Below are 17,801 nucleotides of genomic sequence, written 5' to 3' on the forward strand. Positions count from 1 at the left end.
GCCGTGTCTTGTAACTGGTCACGGTCATGTTAATCGTCTGTGCTCCCTCTCTTCAGGTGACCCACAGTAAAAGCTTGGACACGGGAACCTGTCGAATCTGTAAGATGCCCTTGCAGAGCGAAGAGGAGTTCATAGAGCATTGCCAGATGCACCCCGACCTCCGCAACTCCCTCACCGGCTTCCGCTGCGTCGTCTGCATGCAGACGGTCACCTCCACGCTAGAGCTGAAAATCCACGGCACCTTCCACATGCAGAAGATCTCCTCGGGCGCGGCGCTGGGAGGAGCTGCGGTCGGAGGCGGGAATGGAGGACTAGCTGGAGGAAACGGCTCTGCCTCTTCGTCCCCTAATGGGCAGCTGCAGCAGCACAAGCTGTATAAGTGCGCCTTCTGCCTCAAGGAGTTCAAGAACAAAGGCGAGCTGGTGAAGCTGGATGTCAACGGCCTGCCTTACGGCCTCTGTGCTGGGTGCATGAGCAGGTAGGCAGCAATGCTGTGAACAGGGCTGCAGCATGACTCAGCCCTCTGTGGGAAAGAATAATGACTAAAGTCAAGAATGAATGCCTCTCCTGTTTGGAAGCTTTGCCTGGCACAGGGTAACTCGGCACATGTTTATTGGGTGCATTTCTTATGAAAAGTATATGAATATTTGAAATATCTTTCAAAAACCTGCCCAGTTTATTCAGATTTTCTGCTCCAGCTGTCACAAACTGCACAGATACTTCCTAAAACTACCAAAGTTAGTGAAGAAATCCTTTTTGTTTAGCATCAGTTAGAATCACTGAAATCAGCTAAAACAAATCAAATGCTCAAATCACATCAGGGGCACGAACGGCCAGAGTCCCAGCCAGGGAGGAGCCGTCACGCCCGGGGACGCGCAGGCGGAGAAGGCCGCGGCTGGGCTGAGGTGTCCAGAGTGCGGGGTGAAGTTTGAAAGCCTGGAGGACTTGGAGAACCACGTCCAGACGGATCATCCGGAGATCAGTCCTGAAACCAGCGCAGCAGGAAAGAAGGCCGAGGTTTCACCTGCTCCTAAGGTGAGAAACAGTGAGAGGGCACGTTTCCATGAAAATAACGGTGTCTGCAAAAGAGAAGGAGGCAGCTACGCACAGAAAGGTCAAATGTATAAAAGCTCTTGGTGTGATCCAGCAGAGTGACAGAGGCCAGTGTTTCCATTTCCAAGGTTGCAAACGACGCTCCTGAACTCTGTGTGTGCACGAGGTTGTGTATAAGTCTGCAGCTTCCACACGTACGTGGGTGTGTGTCAGCTGAGCCCACTGGGTCCTGCGGCTGGGGCGTGCTGAGGCATTGTGGGAGCTGTTCGCTCTACTTGATATTGACAGTCAGGCTCCCCGGGACCTGCCGCGTGTCTGTGTGTGACTGAGTGTGTGAGAGTGTGTGTACTTGCAAGCGAGCACGTGTGTGTTGAGAGACAGTTCCCAGGGACCCTCTGTCTTACCTGCACCTTTGTTTCTGCTTAGTCTAAGAGCACAAAGCAGACAAAGTAGGATTTGTGTGTGTGTGTGTGTGTGTGTGTGTGTGTGTGTGTGTGTAGTCATCCTAGCAGGCTGAAGCAGCAGAGACACAGTGGAAGTGGGGCCTTTGTGTATTTTGTATGTGTTTGTGCATGAGTGATCACTCTGTGCTATGAATGGATAAGCAGAGCCTCTGGTTCCCTCTCTCTGTAGCTCCTTCTCTCTCTCCTTTGTCCTTTTTTCCTTCTCTTTCATCGCTTCTTCCCTTCATCTCGTTCGCGTTCACACCCTCCTTTTTTCATTTCCTTCTCTCGCTTTCGATCCAGCTTTGGTGTTTGTGTAGCTGCATACCTTCTCTTCCTTTCCCAACCCTCCAAAGACTTGGACTTTCAGTGCAAGAATTTGTGAGGTTGAAATGTCTCATATGTGCAGGGATGACTGCAAGTGCGGAAAAGTGCAGTTTTATTTTTAGCCTTTTCCACTTTTCTCTGGTAGCTTTCACTGCACTAATAATTCTTTCGTTCCTGTGCAGTCTGTCTGTGTGTCTGATGTGCTAACATGTAAGCCTGTTTCTCATTAGCTTTATTGTACTGACCAGTCTCCTGTGTTCCTTCTGTTATAGAAAAAGACCTACCAGTGTATTAAATGCCAAATGACGTTCGAGACAGAAAGAGAGATCCAGATTCACGTTGCCAATCACATGATCGGTGAGTGAGGTGCTTTTCTTTTTCGTGTGCGTGACTTCAGAGTTTGGTGTGAACCCAGCCATTGTGAATGTGTGATGGCACTCTGGAAGCATGAAAGCACAAGCATGCACTCACATGAACACAGGTGTGAGACAGACGGTGAAACAAAGACCTTTTTGTCTGGTGGGCTGTGAGGAGCAGCCACGACTACAGATCAAACGTTGGAGAATCATCGTAATCTTACAGCTGACTCAAACGTAATACGAGTGTCTAAACCTTTATATGATGATGCAGGTCACAGGTGATGCTTTTAGGTTTGGACAGGATGACACAAACGAACACGCTGCACAGTAAATCCATGTTTGTCTGCACGAGCGCGCCGCTGCAGCGCCGCTGAGTTTCTTCATTTAATTCCATTATCATCACAGGGGAGCAAAGGTCGACGGTGTGTGTGTTTAAGACCTGACTCTTTTGTGAGATTCCCGTTTTCTCCCACTTTCTGCTAATTTGCTGCCTTAGCATCTCTGTCGTCATGGAGATTAACGAGGTGGACCTGTGGGTTGATCTGCAGCCCCTCGCCAGACCTGAGTGTGTGTGTGTGTGTGTGTGTGGGGCGTCTGGAGAAGAGAGGCTCCAAACATCAGCACAGCTGGAATAACTTTTACTTCACTCCCTAGTGTGTGGCCCCGCCCCCACTTGCTATCAAACGCACACCTGCCACAGCTGCAGCGTCCGTGTCTTCTACCTGCCGTCCGTCTTCTTCGCTCTTCACCACATGACCGTTATCCTGGCCCTCCTCCTCCTCCCCCGTGTTCCTCTCTCGGTCCCCCCTCACCTCCTCACGTTTGTCCTCCACCCAGTGCTCGCCACTTTCCTCCGCCCTGATCTTCCACTCAGTCTGACGTCTGACTCGTCGTTCTCTCTGCAGCGTACGCACGCACACATCCCTGCACAGTGGTGGCAGTTTTGGGTTAATTAACGTGCTAATTGTGTGAAAACCTAGCGCAGATTAATTATGAAATTGAGGCAGATTATTTTTAAGAGCTTGCCCAGTTCCTCTTACATTTCCCGCAGCCCTTTCCTCCCCCACTCTTCAACGAAGATCTTATTTAGTCTGAAAGCGCCGATGAAAAGAAAATGAGCAGATGCTCCGTTTCACGCATCGTCTTCCTCGTCTCCACCGCAGATCGTTTCCTTCTCTCGGTCGCCGCGGCACTAACGAGTTTACAGTAATAAATGAAACGGAGATGAATGCAGGTGGTGAGTGGCAAGAGCTGCTCGGACTCAGCTGTGACGTGTTGATGTAAAAGGATTGTTCCCTCTGATAAACAGTGTCTACATTTTCCTTCATCACACAGGTTCGTGTCACTTCGTTTCCTGTTGTCCCCGCTCAGTGTGTCGCAGGCGGGACGTTTCAAGTTTAAGTTGTGCTGTTTGAATGTTGTGAGTTTATGGCCTGTCGCTCTGGTTCTGACGGCTACGCTCGTGCACGTGCTCAGCCTGTGGACGTGCACGATTAGGGGGCAGCAGCGACTGACTGTGTCACTTGGTGAGTGTTAGCGCCTGTTTAACGGTCGTATCAGGCGCCCTCGATAATCAGCTCTCACATTCAGGAACTCCGACACTTGTAAGTGCGCTCGCCTCAGATTGTCACGCAGCTCGACCGCCGCAGTCTGCTGCACGTCTGCGTGTCACAGAAACACAAGTCTAACAATGTAACGTCCGAGTGAAACTGTGATTCAGTGTTTTTACGTTGACAGTTCTGACTGCTTGAAGGGAGGAGGCCAGCTCCTACCGGCTAACTCAGTCCAGTAATGTGATTGTCACATCGCTCCGTGGGTAATACACGGTGCACCCCACGGTCCTGTTAATTACGCTGTCAGGAAGAGAAAGAGACACAACACACAGGCAGACAGAGGGTCAACGTGGGAAGTCTAGAGAGGAATCCCTGCAGCTCCGAGGAAAATATTTACAAGCAGGAACGCCGCCGCTCGTGTTTGGGCCCAAAAACAGCTCAGGTGACATATTTACCCCTCACTTTACTGAAAAACAACATTGGTGCTTAAGGTAGGGCTGCTCAATTAATCGAATTTTAATCTCGATTACGATCTGGGCTTTCAACGATCATTAAAAATGACTGAGCCGATTATTAGCCCCTCCCTTCGTGCTTTACTCTCGCGCTGCTCCGTGTGGCAAATCGAGCGCACCTCTCTGCGTTTCGAACACGTGTCACAACAATTAAGAGCAGCGGTCTCCAACCTTTTTTGCGCCACGGACCGGTTTATGCCCGACAATATTTTCACGGACCGGCCTTTAAGGTGTCGCGGATAAATACAACAAAATAAAACTAGTACCGGTACCGAAAAAAAGAAGATTTATTCATAACACACGTGAAAAGACCCAGGAAAACCGAGTAAACGATAAAAACGATAACAAAATAACGCTGAAAACCGATAAAAACCCTGAAAACTATACATTTCACACCTGAGCCTCAACTCTCACGGCCCGGTACCGGTCCGAGGCCCGGGGGTTGGGGACCGCTGATTAAGAGGACCCGAGGGAAGCTCGGAAAGCTAAGCAGAAGTTATTTGGAGAGGAGAGTGACTGCTGTTGGTTGAAAAGAGGTAAAAAACTTCAGTGGTGTGGAAACATTATGGGTTCAGTCAGACGTGGATCAAGTAGACACAGTGTGTAAACTTTGCTACAGTGTAGCTGCACCACAGAGCAACACTGCAAAGTTCACTAAACATAGATGTTTACATTTTTCATTTATTTCTTATATTGCAAACATTTGCACTGTTATCAGTATTTGCACTATTTTATATTATTTTTTCACAATCTTTAAAGTCATTATTCAACACATTGTTATTGTTAAATAAATATCGTCAAATAATCGAGACAATTATCGTGATTATCATTTTTGCCATAATCGAGCAGCCCTAGCTTAAGGTCTCGATGCATCCTCAGTCATCCAGGTAAGTAAATCTCCAAAGGTTGATTCTGTTCATCTGGATGTTTTCAGTGGGAGAAACGTTTCGTCATCACCAGGTGACGTCTTCAGTCTCAGCTGACTGCAGGTTCCAACCTCATAAACAGGACATTTGCACAATGACTGAAACCAGCCCACTGAGGGACAAAGGGCTGGGAGGTCAGTTCCTTCATCTTAATTATGCAAATTCTCATGACCATTGATCATCAACCACTGAAACCTGCAGTCAGCTGAGACTGAAGACGTCACCAGGTGACGTCCAGATGAACAGAATCAGTTTATTTTGTTGCTACAAAATCTTCATTTCATTAAAAACACTTTTTCACATTAAGACGTTTTTAGACAGATTCAGGAAACGTGTCGATGTTTATCTCGTCGTACCCATCAGGTCAGACTGGTCAGCGTGCTGCTGTTCAGAGAAAGATTATTGATTATATTAGAACAGATCTATATCGGGTTATGCTCTGCCACAACTGTTTATGTTCTCTGGTTTTTACAAAGAGCTTTCAAAGACGGGTTTTTTGATGTCGACTCGACGGCGGGTTGTTTCTAAATGACTGGTTTAAAGGCGGGTCTTCATAAAGACATCACCGGATTATTCACGTACATTAGTAATGATGCTAAACCTGAGATCACTGCCACATGCCGGCCTGCCTGCAACACTTAATATTACAGCTCTCAGCCCAAACGTTCAGCTTCACTGTGATGGTGCAGTCACGCCCTGTGTGTGTTCACGCCAGCCTCGGCTCTTACACTGCACAACGTTAATTAAAACACCATGTGGTCAGTGCCCTGCTCTGGAGGCAGAGCGGGAGGGAGGAGGAAACGGAGGCGCTCTAGGAGGGAAGGAGAGATCATGCAAGAAGGATGCAGGGGGCTAAAAGAAATGAACAGTTTAATTTCCTTCCAGCCTGGTTTTACTGAATCCGTGCGGACTCTTACGAGGTGTCCTCGTGCAGCAGCACGATGGTTTCTGCCGCACGATGATGTTATTATTTACTGATACGACTCATCTGAAAACCAAGAGGAAATTGTGAGCAGACACCGAGCAGATATCTAGTTTACAGCGAGGAAACGTGACGGGGATCGCACCTGTGGCCGCTCGCATGAGCGTTACAGCAACGCTGGATTAACCTGCGAGGCCGGCTGTAAGGCTGGACCACTGAAAGTGCTTTATGCAGCTACTCAACACAGAATAATAGTGTGGTGGAGTGGAAATGCCCACACTTCACACTGTTTAAAGACACACATGGACACATTCACACACAGCCTCAGTCCATCTCCCACACACTGAGGAGCGATGGAGAGAAAGAAATTGAGCTATCCATTTCTGCCTCTGGTACAAAGCTGCCATTGGAGACTGTTGTGTGTGTGAGACAGCAGCCTAAGGGCCAGGACACTATATACTAAAGAAAGCAAAGAATAATGTGTTTACATCGGGTTTAATAATTAACATTGGACAATCTGTGCGTTTTATGTAACCGAGGACAGACGGTTCAATCGTCTTTGAGATGAGAACCAGGACGGCCTCCGTCTCTGTAACGTGCTCCTGCAAGACTACAAACGTCTGCTGTTGCAGGTTTTCATGCACAGTAAGGGCATATCCCACCTGTGCATGTGTGTGTGTGATCACAGAGCAGTGTGTGTGCAGCTTTTCTAGTCTCCAATATTTCTAAGCAGGTGGAGAGGAGACGAGCACGTAAAAGACAAAGCGTGTTCTTGTGTTTCGGACACGCGAGGAGACGACACGAGGGGGTTAGGACAAGATGACGAAAAACCCAGATAGAGGGAGGCAGAGCTCAGAGTGGTGGAGGAGCTGAAACGGAGGAATGATCTCTGCGCTCACAGGGAGCTCCGAGCTGACAGGAGCCCGTTCTGCTCAGAGTCACCAAGACCAAGAGCGACATCGGAGCAGCTCCTCTTTCTAATGTGCGGCTCACTCGCTTGTCTTCGTCTTTCTGTCGCCTCCTCTGCCTCCTTCTCATTGTGTGTGTGTGTGTGTGTGTGTGTGTGTGTGTGTGTGTGTGTGTGTGTGTGTGTCTCCTTGGACTGCAGCGCAGCGACTTTTGGCAGACTGTATTGTTTTCTGCTGTGCAGCTGCACATCATGAAGAAGTTCCCTCCCTGTGTGATAGTGTGAGGTGAAGACGAGAGCGCGTGTGTGTGTGTGTGTGTGTGTGTGTGTGTGTGTGTGTGTGTGTGTGTGTGCGTGCAAATCCATTTTGTTTTCACAGAATAAAGAAGCATACACGTGTTGTCCCCGTTTTGTGGTTTAGAGCAGACCGCTCATTTTGAAATGATGTATTATACCTTTAAAAGACCCCTCCCTACACACACACACACACACACACACACACGCGTGTAAATAAGGTCCTTGACAGCGTGTTCTGAGTGTTGCATGCAGCCACTAATGCTTTACTAATCACCTCAGTCTAGATTTCACAGCATGAGGCCTCACTTTCTCAGACACACACACAGACACACACACAGACAGCGCACGCACACACACGCAGCATGTTGTCAGCCCTTTCCATTGGTACTAATCAGGGACCAGTCTCCAATTAGCATACTGGTTATAATGCTCACTTTGATGCAGCTAAGTGTCCTTGCTGTCTTCGTCTCAGACCTTTCCTTTGTCTTCCTCGACTCGCCTGCATCAGTTCGTTCCTGTGCATCTCTATAGTTCAGCTTTAAGCCTTAGCTACGCTCCCGTGTCATATTTACTGGAGGCGATCAGAGCGTTAAAAGTATCTGACAGATTTCCTCACATCAGTCTGCAGCAGCTGTTCTGAAAGAGTTTCAGTGTCTCTGATGTTTTCTGTGGGATGATGAGGTTCACTCAGTATTTGTTGATGACAGCGAGCTCCTTTACCTTTAACACTGCGTTTGCCTCCTCCCCACACGCTGCACGTTCACAGTACAGATAACTAATTGTGCCCATTCTCTCCTCATCCCCACCTGCCAAACGGATGGCCTGTAGAAGAGCCCGCCTGTCGGCAAGGTTTGTCCCCTTTCTGTCTCCCACTATGAGCAAGGCAGCATTACGCTGTCCCACTGCCTGCCCATCATCATGAACATTTTACTGCTTTTGAACATACAGACTAGTATCAGTATTCATGAGCTTTTTTCTTGTGTTACTGAGTTCAGGGGTAGAACACAGTCACAGTGCATGATGTGGAAAATAAAGGTGCAGCACAGGAGTCAGTGTGCGTAATAACACAGTGAGGCTGAATCTTTGCATAGTTACCTCACCTCAGATCTTCATTCACCCCAATCCCCACTGCTAGCTGCATGCTTCATTGTCCTCCCTACCTCATACACACCACACACACACACAGATGCCTTGGAGGTATCGAGTGGCCACTCACCTGGATCTAAGTGTTCCCTGTGGAGTGCGGTGGCTAATGATGTGTCCTCAGCATGAGCTTTACTTACCTATTTACATCAATGCACCATAATAACTGCAGCTCCCCTTATTTACATCCTTTACATTTCTGATGAACTTTGTAGCTGGTCAGATGCACACGTGGCCATCGCTGCCCCTGCAACAGCATCTTAAAGCTCCCTGAATGAAGCTGGGCACATTTCAGTTAAAGCACCAGCGCGCTCACCTTTTAAATTTGATGGTGACTTTGGGTGAAGACCATAAATAGTTTATGAAGCCCTGTGTGAACCAGGGCATTAAATAATACTGGCTTGCTTTTATTTTCTACCTGGAGGTTGCATTTATTTGGCATTTCAAACCTGCATTCAACCTGTCTGTTAGCCTGCAGTCAAATCTGCGACGCGCTTGACTAGTAATGTCTAAGCAGCCGTCCCACGGGCTGCGGCTGAGCCGATGTGTGTCTGTACAAACATTTCTAAGCCCCCCCCTTTAACACCAGTGTGCAGACACACACACACCTATCTGTACGTCTGTGTGTGTGGTGCTGCGCGAGTCTGGTGTGGTTACTTTGTGTCACTGAAGACTTAATGAGGCGAGTAAGAAGCTTTTAGAGTCAATGGAGGTGGATAATGTGGTTGAGGGCTCACTGTGTGTGTGTGTGTGTGTGTGTGTGTGTGTGTGTGTGTGTGTGTGTGTGAGCGTCTTTGCCACAGGCTAGCAGCGTTGCTGTTCTCTTCTGCCCTGCTGCACCTGCACTAATAAGATGCAGACTGCTCCGGCTGCTGTCGTTGCTGAATAACCAGCATCTGAGCTGAAGAAAGTGCATCGCTGTGTGCTCAGTGAGGAGGCGTCCAAACTCATCTTGGAGTTTCACACATGCTAAATCCTGATTTGGACGTTGTTACTTTTTTTCGCGCCTTGAAGGAAGCGGCCGGCCTGTCAGAGGAAAAACGGTCTCGTTGTCTGGCTTTTGATCAGTTGTATCACCGCCGACGAGAGTTGGTGCTCTGAAGTAGTAAAAGCTACTTAAACTCCTTCACTCTCCCAGCAAACTGCTCACACACACCTGGCCCTCTGCCGTCAGTAGAGCTGCTGTAACACCGTTAATACTGCTTTTACTGCTTAAACACAGCTTCTATTTTACAAACACGTGAGCGTCATGTTGGAATATTTATGTCTAAGTGAAAGTAGGACAGGATAAAGCGGCTGTTTCACAGTATTTGACCAAGGAGTTGGTTTATCTCGAGATTACATGAAAGAAATGAAACTGCAAACGCCGAGCAGCATGTCGCTCTTCATCGTGGTGGCATCAACATAGGGACAGATGACAGAAACCCCTCCTCCTGCCTTCAGTTCCTCCTCCATCCATCCTTCCCTACATCCCTTCCTCCCTTCCTCCCTCACCACCTGGAGCCAGTGAGCTGTGACACCAGAGGGAGGAAGGGAGTGATGATGAAGGGACAAGGGAACGAAGAGCGGGAGAGAGCGAGGGGACCGCAGAGGGCTGGATGAAGGAGGATGGGAGGAGAGACGAACCGAGTGTTAGTTTTGACCAAATCAGATTCTTTCATTTGTGGATTTTTTTTCTTAATTTTTAAGGTTTAGTTTATTTAAAATGTACGTTTTTACGTAACAGTCACAACTTCCTGGCCGTAAGCTAACGTGTTGCTAGCGTGCAGTTTTATCTGCTCAGTCGCACATTTCCTCTAACTGCTCTGACTCTGTTACAGTGACACGTTTGCTCTTTGTTAGCGCCCATAACCTGCCACTGTCGCTTTTATTGACTGCATGAATACGTCGACAGGATTGTTGGTGTATTTCTGCGTGTGTGTGAGTGTTCTGGAGGCTGGGAGCACAGCCGTCCCCTGGAGAGCTCATTTTGTCGTCTTCTCGCTTGATTTACCTTCTTCTTCTTCTGCTGTTTATTACCAGTCATTACAAGCTGTTTGGAAACCTAATAGGACACACTGACAAATAGTCTGGGAGAGACCCAACCAGGATAGCTATCACAACACAAAATAATGAGTGTGTGTGCTCTGCTCGCGAGGATTTGTGTATATGCAGCTTCAGCTTTCTTACCTCACATATAGAAGTTTCCTGCTTTGCATGGGCGACGTCTCTCTCACCGTGTGCTGCATCTGTGGCTGAGCACAGACTGATGTACAGCATCTCTACCTGCAGCCCCCTTTACATCCCCCCCCTCTTTTTCCTTCTCAAGCTGTCCAGGTGTGGCTGCACCAGCTGCTAAAGACAACAGGACCATTTTACACACACACACACACACACACACACACACACACACACACACACACACACACACACACACACACACACACACACACACACACACCGTGCTGGCTAATTGTCACAAGACAAACAAGGCGCTTTGCCTTTATGCGCTTCATAAACAGAGGCCAAGCAACAATTAACTCCCTGCTTAATTCACTAACTATTCTGAATTCATTTTCTCCTGTGACAGGCACATCTGTCACAGCTGGTAGCGACTGAGCGTGCGTTTGCTAGGCCTGTGCAGTAATGCAATAAGGTTTAGCCTTTAAATGGGCTGCACTGAGGAGGCTTTACTACAGCGTGCGGCGTGCAGCACGACGACGCCGTGCTCGGTGTACGACAGAGACGGACGCAGACTGTGTGAACTTCAGTCATGTTTGTTGGTGATGTTTCCTTTTAGATATTCTTGTACAGTTACACTCAGATTGTTGCTGTTTTCAGGACTGACAGGTTTCTGATCCTCAGCCTATTTTGACGGCATCAGCGGCACTTACATGTTTCAGGAATATATTCAGATAAGCTGCTTGTGATCCACGCAGAACGGTTGAAAAACAATTTACAGAAACATCTACAGAGCTGTCCAAAGTCCAGTGGTGGATTATCAGATGGATAATATAATCTAGCTCATTATTTTCCTGTTGTCTTACACATGTAACTTCTCACATTGTGACACTTTGGGGTTGACAAGGACACACAGATGTTAGCACCTCCTTTTCTTCTCAAAGAAAAACATTTGTGTTTTTTGTCTTTAGTCCATCTGGGTTTGAAGTGTGGAAATCTAACAAATCGTGTGAGAACTTCTCAGGATGTAAATTTGTACAGAAGAATGAGTTTGAGACTAGAGATCATCACTATGTTCTCCTGGGCTGCTCTTGAACCTGACGACGATACCTTGATGGCTGTTCCTCTACAAACACATCATCACAGTCACCCTGTAGTCATGGAGATGATATTTCTACCTGAAACAGTGGAAATAAGGCAACAGTTCGTTGGTTCGTCCCTGAATCTAAAAAACACACGTTTCATTTAAATCTATACAGAATAAAAAGTAGCACTGTGCTAAATATAGAACAAAACTGAAAGAAGCATCATGTAATGGCACAAGAAGGAGAGCACAGCAGAGTGAGAGAACAAACTGCCACAGTGACAAAAATAGTGGTGATTAAAGATCAATAAAGTGAGATTCGTACTGATGGAAAACCGCAGGAGAGGAAACGTGCAGGTGCAGACACAGAAACTGCAGAAGACTTGGAGGCAACGCAGATCGATATGAAATGAAATGTAGAGAAGGTGGAGGCGTGGAAGGTTGGATGACTAAAGCCGGAGACGCGAGCAGAGAGACGGAGAGGATGAGAGCGGTTTCTGGCAGAGTTTGGCTCACACTCGGTCGTCTTGCCGAGCAGCTGGACTTCATTAGTGGCTGGTGTTAATTACTGGGACTGTACACACACACACACACACACACACACACACACACACACACACACACACACACACACACACACACACACACTCTCACACAGCCTGCGATTCAGGGTCACCTTGCTCGCCTTGTTTGAACCAGCAGAGAGAGAGGAGGATGGTGCCAGACAGACACACACACAGACACACACACAGACACGTGTCAGTCCACTGTGGGAGTTTCGTATGTTATTAATGCAGCTGCATTGTAAGCAGCTGATAGATGTAGTTTTGCTGTAGTTGACTCCGTCTGTGGTTGTACTGCATGCTTCTGTACTGAGGTAGTCGTAGTGCAGCTACGATTGTGGAGAAAAGCACGCGTGTCGAGGTTGATAACACCGGGTATCTTCATGTAGCTGCAAAAACCACTGTTACAAGATTTACGTTTAATTTTTAATACTAATATTTTCCAAATATGTCACAAATGGTTTATTTAAAAACTGAGAATTTAGTCTGCTCATATATTTTACATGTAAGTGCATCATGGACCAGCTGATCTCCTGACAGTGTTACAGGTCAAACAAATGTTTAGTTATCAGCATGGGCGTGCCAAAAACTACAATTCCCTGAACGGCCACTCGGGGTTGGGTCCATGCACTCCTGTGAAGAAGTCCCTCCTTTTCCTCCCATAGAAGCTAAGATGCTAAGTATCAGTCAGGTGCTCTTAATCAGATGCACTTAATTAAGTGACCATCAGTAAATGGGACATTCAAGTATGTGTTAACTCAGGTCCATAGTCCCATCAGCCCGGGGCCAGCCTGCCCAGTGCTCAGAGGAAGTTCACCACAGTGCCGTTATCAAAAGAATGAACACGTGCGGCTTATTTGGAAGCAAAGCCTCTTATCTCTAGAAGAAGATGGCGGCACTGCTCGGGTTTGCAAAGCTGCATTTGAACAAACCACGAGACCTCTGAGAAAACCGGACACGGCACGTTATACCGACCGTAAAGCGTGCTAGTGTGGTGAAGCCTCAGAGTAATCTAGAGTCGAATGTGAGGCCAGCTGAAGCCTGGATGCAACTGCAGGACAGTGCAGAATATAACAAACATGTGGAGGTGTTGCAGTCAAAGTCTAAACTTTGATCACATTTCCACGCTGTGGTAGGATGTTAAGTTTGCATGAACAAAGAAGAACAGCGATATGAAAAACTGCTAAAACGAACTGACACAGCTCTGTGCAGAGGTTTTAGGCAGGTGCTGTAAAGCAACCAATGCTTTAAGAAATAAGTGTTAATCATTCTTATCATCAATCAACAAACTGCAGAGAATAAAGAAAAATCCATATTTGGCGTGAGCACCCTTTGCCTTCTTCTAGGTCCACGTGCACACAGGTTTTGAAGGAGCTCGGCTGGTAGGTTGTTCCAAACATCTTGGATGTCGGCTCCCTCACGTCCTTCATGTAATCCCAGACACACTCGGGGCTCTGTGGGGGCCGTAGCATCACTGCAGCACTTCTTGTTCTTCACGCTGAAGACAGCTCTTCATGACTTTGGCTCGTTGTCCTGCTGCAGAATACATTTGGGGCCAATAAACAATCGTTTATATTTCTGAAAGCTCTTTGTTTACAGCATCTTTTGCACAGCACTCTATATACTTGTGGTTGGATCCACCTCATGAAGGCTTTTTAAACAAAATGTTAGAACAAGAACGTGATGGTCTTTGTGTTGGTGTGCACACTGTACGAGCCTGCTGCCAGATGTTCAGGAAATGTGATGTGATTATAGAGCTGCTGGAGATGGCAGAGAGGCGGAGAAAGCTCAATATATGCAAAACTGTGTTCTGGGAGCATAAAAAGTGGCTGTTGAGGTCACTGCTGCTGGCCATCATAAGTAATAAATAGGTTTCACAGCTTTATGTTGATTCGTGTTCCAGCAGAGGAAGAAAGGATGGTTTAAAGCAGCACAGCAGGAGGTGGGATGCTGCGACACGCTGGGAGAGGTTGGAGGGTTTTCTTTGACTCATAATTACACAGAAGAAGGCAGGAGTGAGCACGACTACGAGAGGAAGGGTGATACGTCTTTCGGCTCTAAGCAGATGTCGACCAGGCTGTTCTCTTTATTGCAGTACAAAGGCCTTCTGACAAAAACACACACACAGCCATGCATGCACATCATCCTGGATAAATCAATGCATTCTGCTTTCAGTAATTTCCCAAGGTGCTTTGCTCCCCTCCTCCTGGGTGAGGAGGTGACAAAGCCAGCCACTGAGGAGTCTCTTACTTTCTGCCCTCCTTTTTCAGCCCGTCTTTCTAGCGTTCAGCACACTCACACGTCACTGTGCGTGCGTTCACAATGCTGCTTCACAACAGTGTATAAATGTTGTGTTATTTTACGCAGCGGTGATGAGAGATGCGTTTGTCCCGTCAGTGTCGCAACAATGGCTTCGAGGCCCGTGGAGTCTGTGTGCATGTTATTTATGTTGCACCATTTTTATCAGAGAGATTAAAAAATCTCTGATACTTCGTTTAATCTGGAAAACTGTCGTCAGCGATGACGACACAGAGCGCCCACGCCAGGTGTTTAAATAATGAAACGTGGGAGCAGTTCACAGGTAGGACACACTTGATCTGAGGCCTCTGGTGTTTGTGTGTCTGCACAGCATCTCACCTGCAGCGCTCTATCACAGGGATGCATGAGACGCCGCGCTGACCCCGCACACGCACTGTAATGGCAGTTGTGGTCATTATGCAAATCTGTCTGACTGTAGTTTGAACTTTTGGGGTCTTTTATGACCCTTTGTTCTCTCTGCTCCTCATCTCACGCTCTCCGTCTCTCTCCATCCTTCTATCTCTGCTGGATGAGAGACGCTCATTTGTGACAGAGCCAGCCTGCTAATGGTGGATGGCAAGAAACTGAATTGGTCATGCCAAACACACACACACACACACACACACACACACACACACACGCCTGATATTTGTACGTACAAACACGTATGCACAGACAGAGTCGTTCTCCTATGTAGGCACACACACACACGAATGCCCAGGTATGAGCGAGCGCGCGCGCACACACACACACACACACACACACACACACACACACACACACACACACACACACACACACTAATGTATTCACATAAAACTCTGTATAGTCCCTGCTGCATTGCTCCTGGTGCTGGGCTCCCTCTCTGCTCTGCGCCGCGCCTCCTCCTCCTCCTCTTCGTCCTCCTCCCCCACCACCTCCTTCTCCTTCTCCCAGTACATCTGGCACGCTCAGCTGCTGAGGAGCGCCATAATTATCCCGCCGGAGACGCACATGCTCGTACACACATACGCACACTCTGCGACGAAAGCTCGCACACGCTTGTCTTCGGCGATCCACGCCGCTCCCTGCTGCTCTTCGTCACTACCGGGGCTTCATTAGAGTGTGTGTGTGTGTGTGTGTGTGTGTGTGTGTGTGTGCCTTTGGATGCTATCCAGATGTTTTTTCTTTATAGTTGAGGAGTCGGGTGTGTCCTAGATGCAACTGCCCTGCTCCTGCACGCTCGGTGTTTTGAGTCGTCTGTTTCACATATAACCTGCTTGTATGTCCAGTCTCGTTCAGCCGTCACGTGGCAGACAGCGAGCACGCCACTAGGACCTCGTTGTGGTAAAGAAAACGTGGACTGTGGGCGTGTGCCTTACTCACACAGGTCTAAAGTTGTGGCAGTAAGAAACTCTTTGTATTCATGAATCTGCAGGAAACATGTAGAAACGGACACCTTCCCCGCTCTGCGCAGGATTAATTGCAGGGCTGTTTTTAGTCTGTCTGGTGTCACGTTGTAATTACTGCTCTGTTACAGGTAGAGAGACGGCTCGGGTCAGAGAACTCGTGTCCGGGGCGGCTGGGCGGGTACGTGTGTGCGTGTGACACGAAAAGACAGGAAAAGCGCGTGAATGAGCGAGTGCAGTGTGATTGGTAGTAACCGTGTGTGTGTTTATAGTAGGATCGGCGTGGAAGCGTGTGTGGGTGTGTGTTTGCGAGCGCGGCCTGGCAGTGCCCGCTGTGGCTGCTCAGAGTGGGGCTGTAGGTTTGATTCCCGGTGCCACTTTGTGTCAGACTAACCGCAGAGCCAAAAGCAATCGAGCTTTGTGAAAAGCGTCTGGAAACACCTCCCGCCATTCCACTTTCAATCGGAGCTTTTAGTGCCGCGGGAAGCTCGCAATAAAGCACCTGCATCAGTCGCATAGATCGCTGCTAAAGACCAATCAGGTGACAAGCTTTGACTCTGTCTGTATGTCACTGAGACAATAAGCCACTTGAGCCTGTTGATTGCACTGTTTCTAGAACCTTCAGCGAGCCCCCTTCTCTCACGTGCTTAGAAACGAACGCACGGCTCCTCCTTAAATCGTAGTTACTCATATAATAAAGTCACAGAATGATTCCTTAACCCGCTGATGCAAAGATCGCCACTCTTACCTCTTTTCCTACGTATTTGTACTGTTTAGGCCTTTTTGACACGCAAACGTGTCCAAGTGCAGAACATGTGACTCCTGATATTTAAAGAACAAAGATGGCTGCATCATCAGGAATCCTGACCAAAGAAGACACGACTGATTTATCATCAGTACCTTTGTGCTCTGTGCATGATAAACACAAACAAACTCTTGTAGTTTTTGCAGGCAGCACAAATCACCACTTGAATCCTTCACACTCACATTTGTGGCCCTGAGTTTTCAGTCAGAACGTGGAGAATAAATCTTCTGTGGTTTGTTGAAGCAGACAAACAGTATCTGTAACGTGTCCACGGCCGGGTTAGCCGTCGTTATCTACGTCGTCTGATACTCTGATTAAAACCAGGAGACCCAAGTCTGTGCAAACACAGCAGACGTGCTCTGCAGCCGTGTCCGTCTGCACAGAGTGACAACAACACGTTCTTTTTCTGCACACGCAGCGATGTTCCAGCACCTTCCATCCTCGCCGACACACATGTGGCTACACATGCATTTTTCTACCATCGGTATTGATGACACCATATGTGGGTTAAATCGGTGATACGTCTAAGCAGAGAATATCTCACATGCAGTGATGTGAAATCCCCACTCACATAATGAGAGGCTGTGGGACTGATTGAACGGCCCGGTTTGGTTTGCTGCTGTTTCTCTGTCCTCTTTGTCTTTAATCCCTCCCGCTCTCTCCTGCACTCCATCATCCTATCCCTCCCCACCAACCCCATCACTACTTCCCTCTGTTCATTGTCTGTCCACCTTCCCTGAGGTAACAGGTGTACCCATGAGATTCGCTGGACTCTCTCCCCCCCTCCCCTCTTTCTCTCGTGCTCACAGCGCTAGAGGCCTAGGTAGGAGTGTAATTTCCCCAGTGTTCTCTCTAACCTGGAATATCTGACACTGTGACACCAGGAAACCAAGGGAGTCTGTGTGTGTGTGTGTGTGTGTGTGTGTGTGTGTGTGTGTGTAAGCCCATGTGTACACGAGGAGATGGGAAATTTTTGCAAGAAGGTTCAAAGGAGTTTGTTATTTTGTATTTTTTCATTGTGAGCTCTTACATGAAGCGCCTGGTTTCCACAGCGGGCCAAA

The 17,801-nt window shown here is 47.9% G+C and overlaps 1 protein-coding gene across 3 annotated transcripts in view; it reads left to right on the top strand.

Annotated features, from left to right (window-relative positions):
• znf423 (zinc finger protein 423) overlaps positions 1–17,801 on the top strand; it is a 129,333-nt gene that overhangs the window by 68,207 nt on the left and 43,325 nt on the right. For 2 of the 3 annotated variants that reach the window (XM_040034846.1, XM_040034840.1), the window contains exons 16-18: positions 57–478; positions 822–1,035; positions 2,096–2,180. In XM_040034846.1, the coding sequence (XP_039890780.1) occupies positions 57–478; positions 822–1,035; positions 2,096–2,180 (721 nt within the window). Of the gene's footprint in view, positions 1–56; positions 479–821; positions 1,036–2,095; positions 2,181–8,127; positions 8,149–17,801 lie in introns of all 3 variants that reach the window. The other variant, XM_040034830.1, reaches the window with a different exon arrangement.

This window comes from Simochromis diagramma, unplaced genomic scaffold (genome assembly GCF_900408965.1).
Source record: "Simochromis diagramma unplaced genomic scaffold, fSimDia1.1 OVJJ01000333.1, whole genome shotgun sequence".
Taxonomy (NCBI): domain Eukaryota; kingdom Metazoa; phylum Chordata; class Actinopteri; order Cichliformes; family Cichlidae; genus Simochromis; species Simochromis diagramma.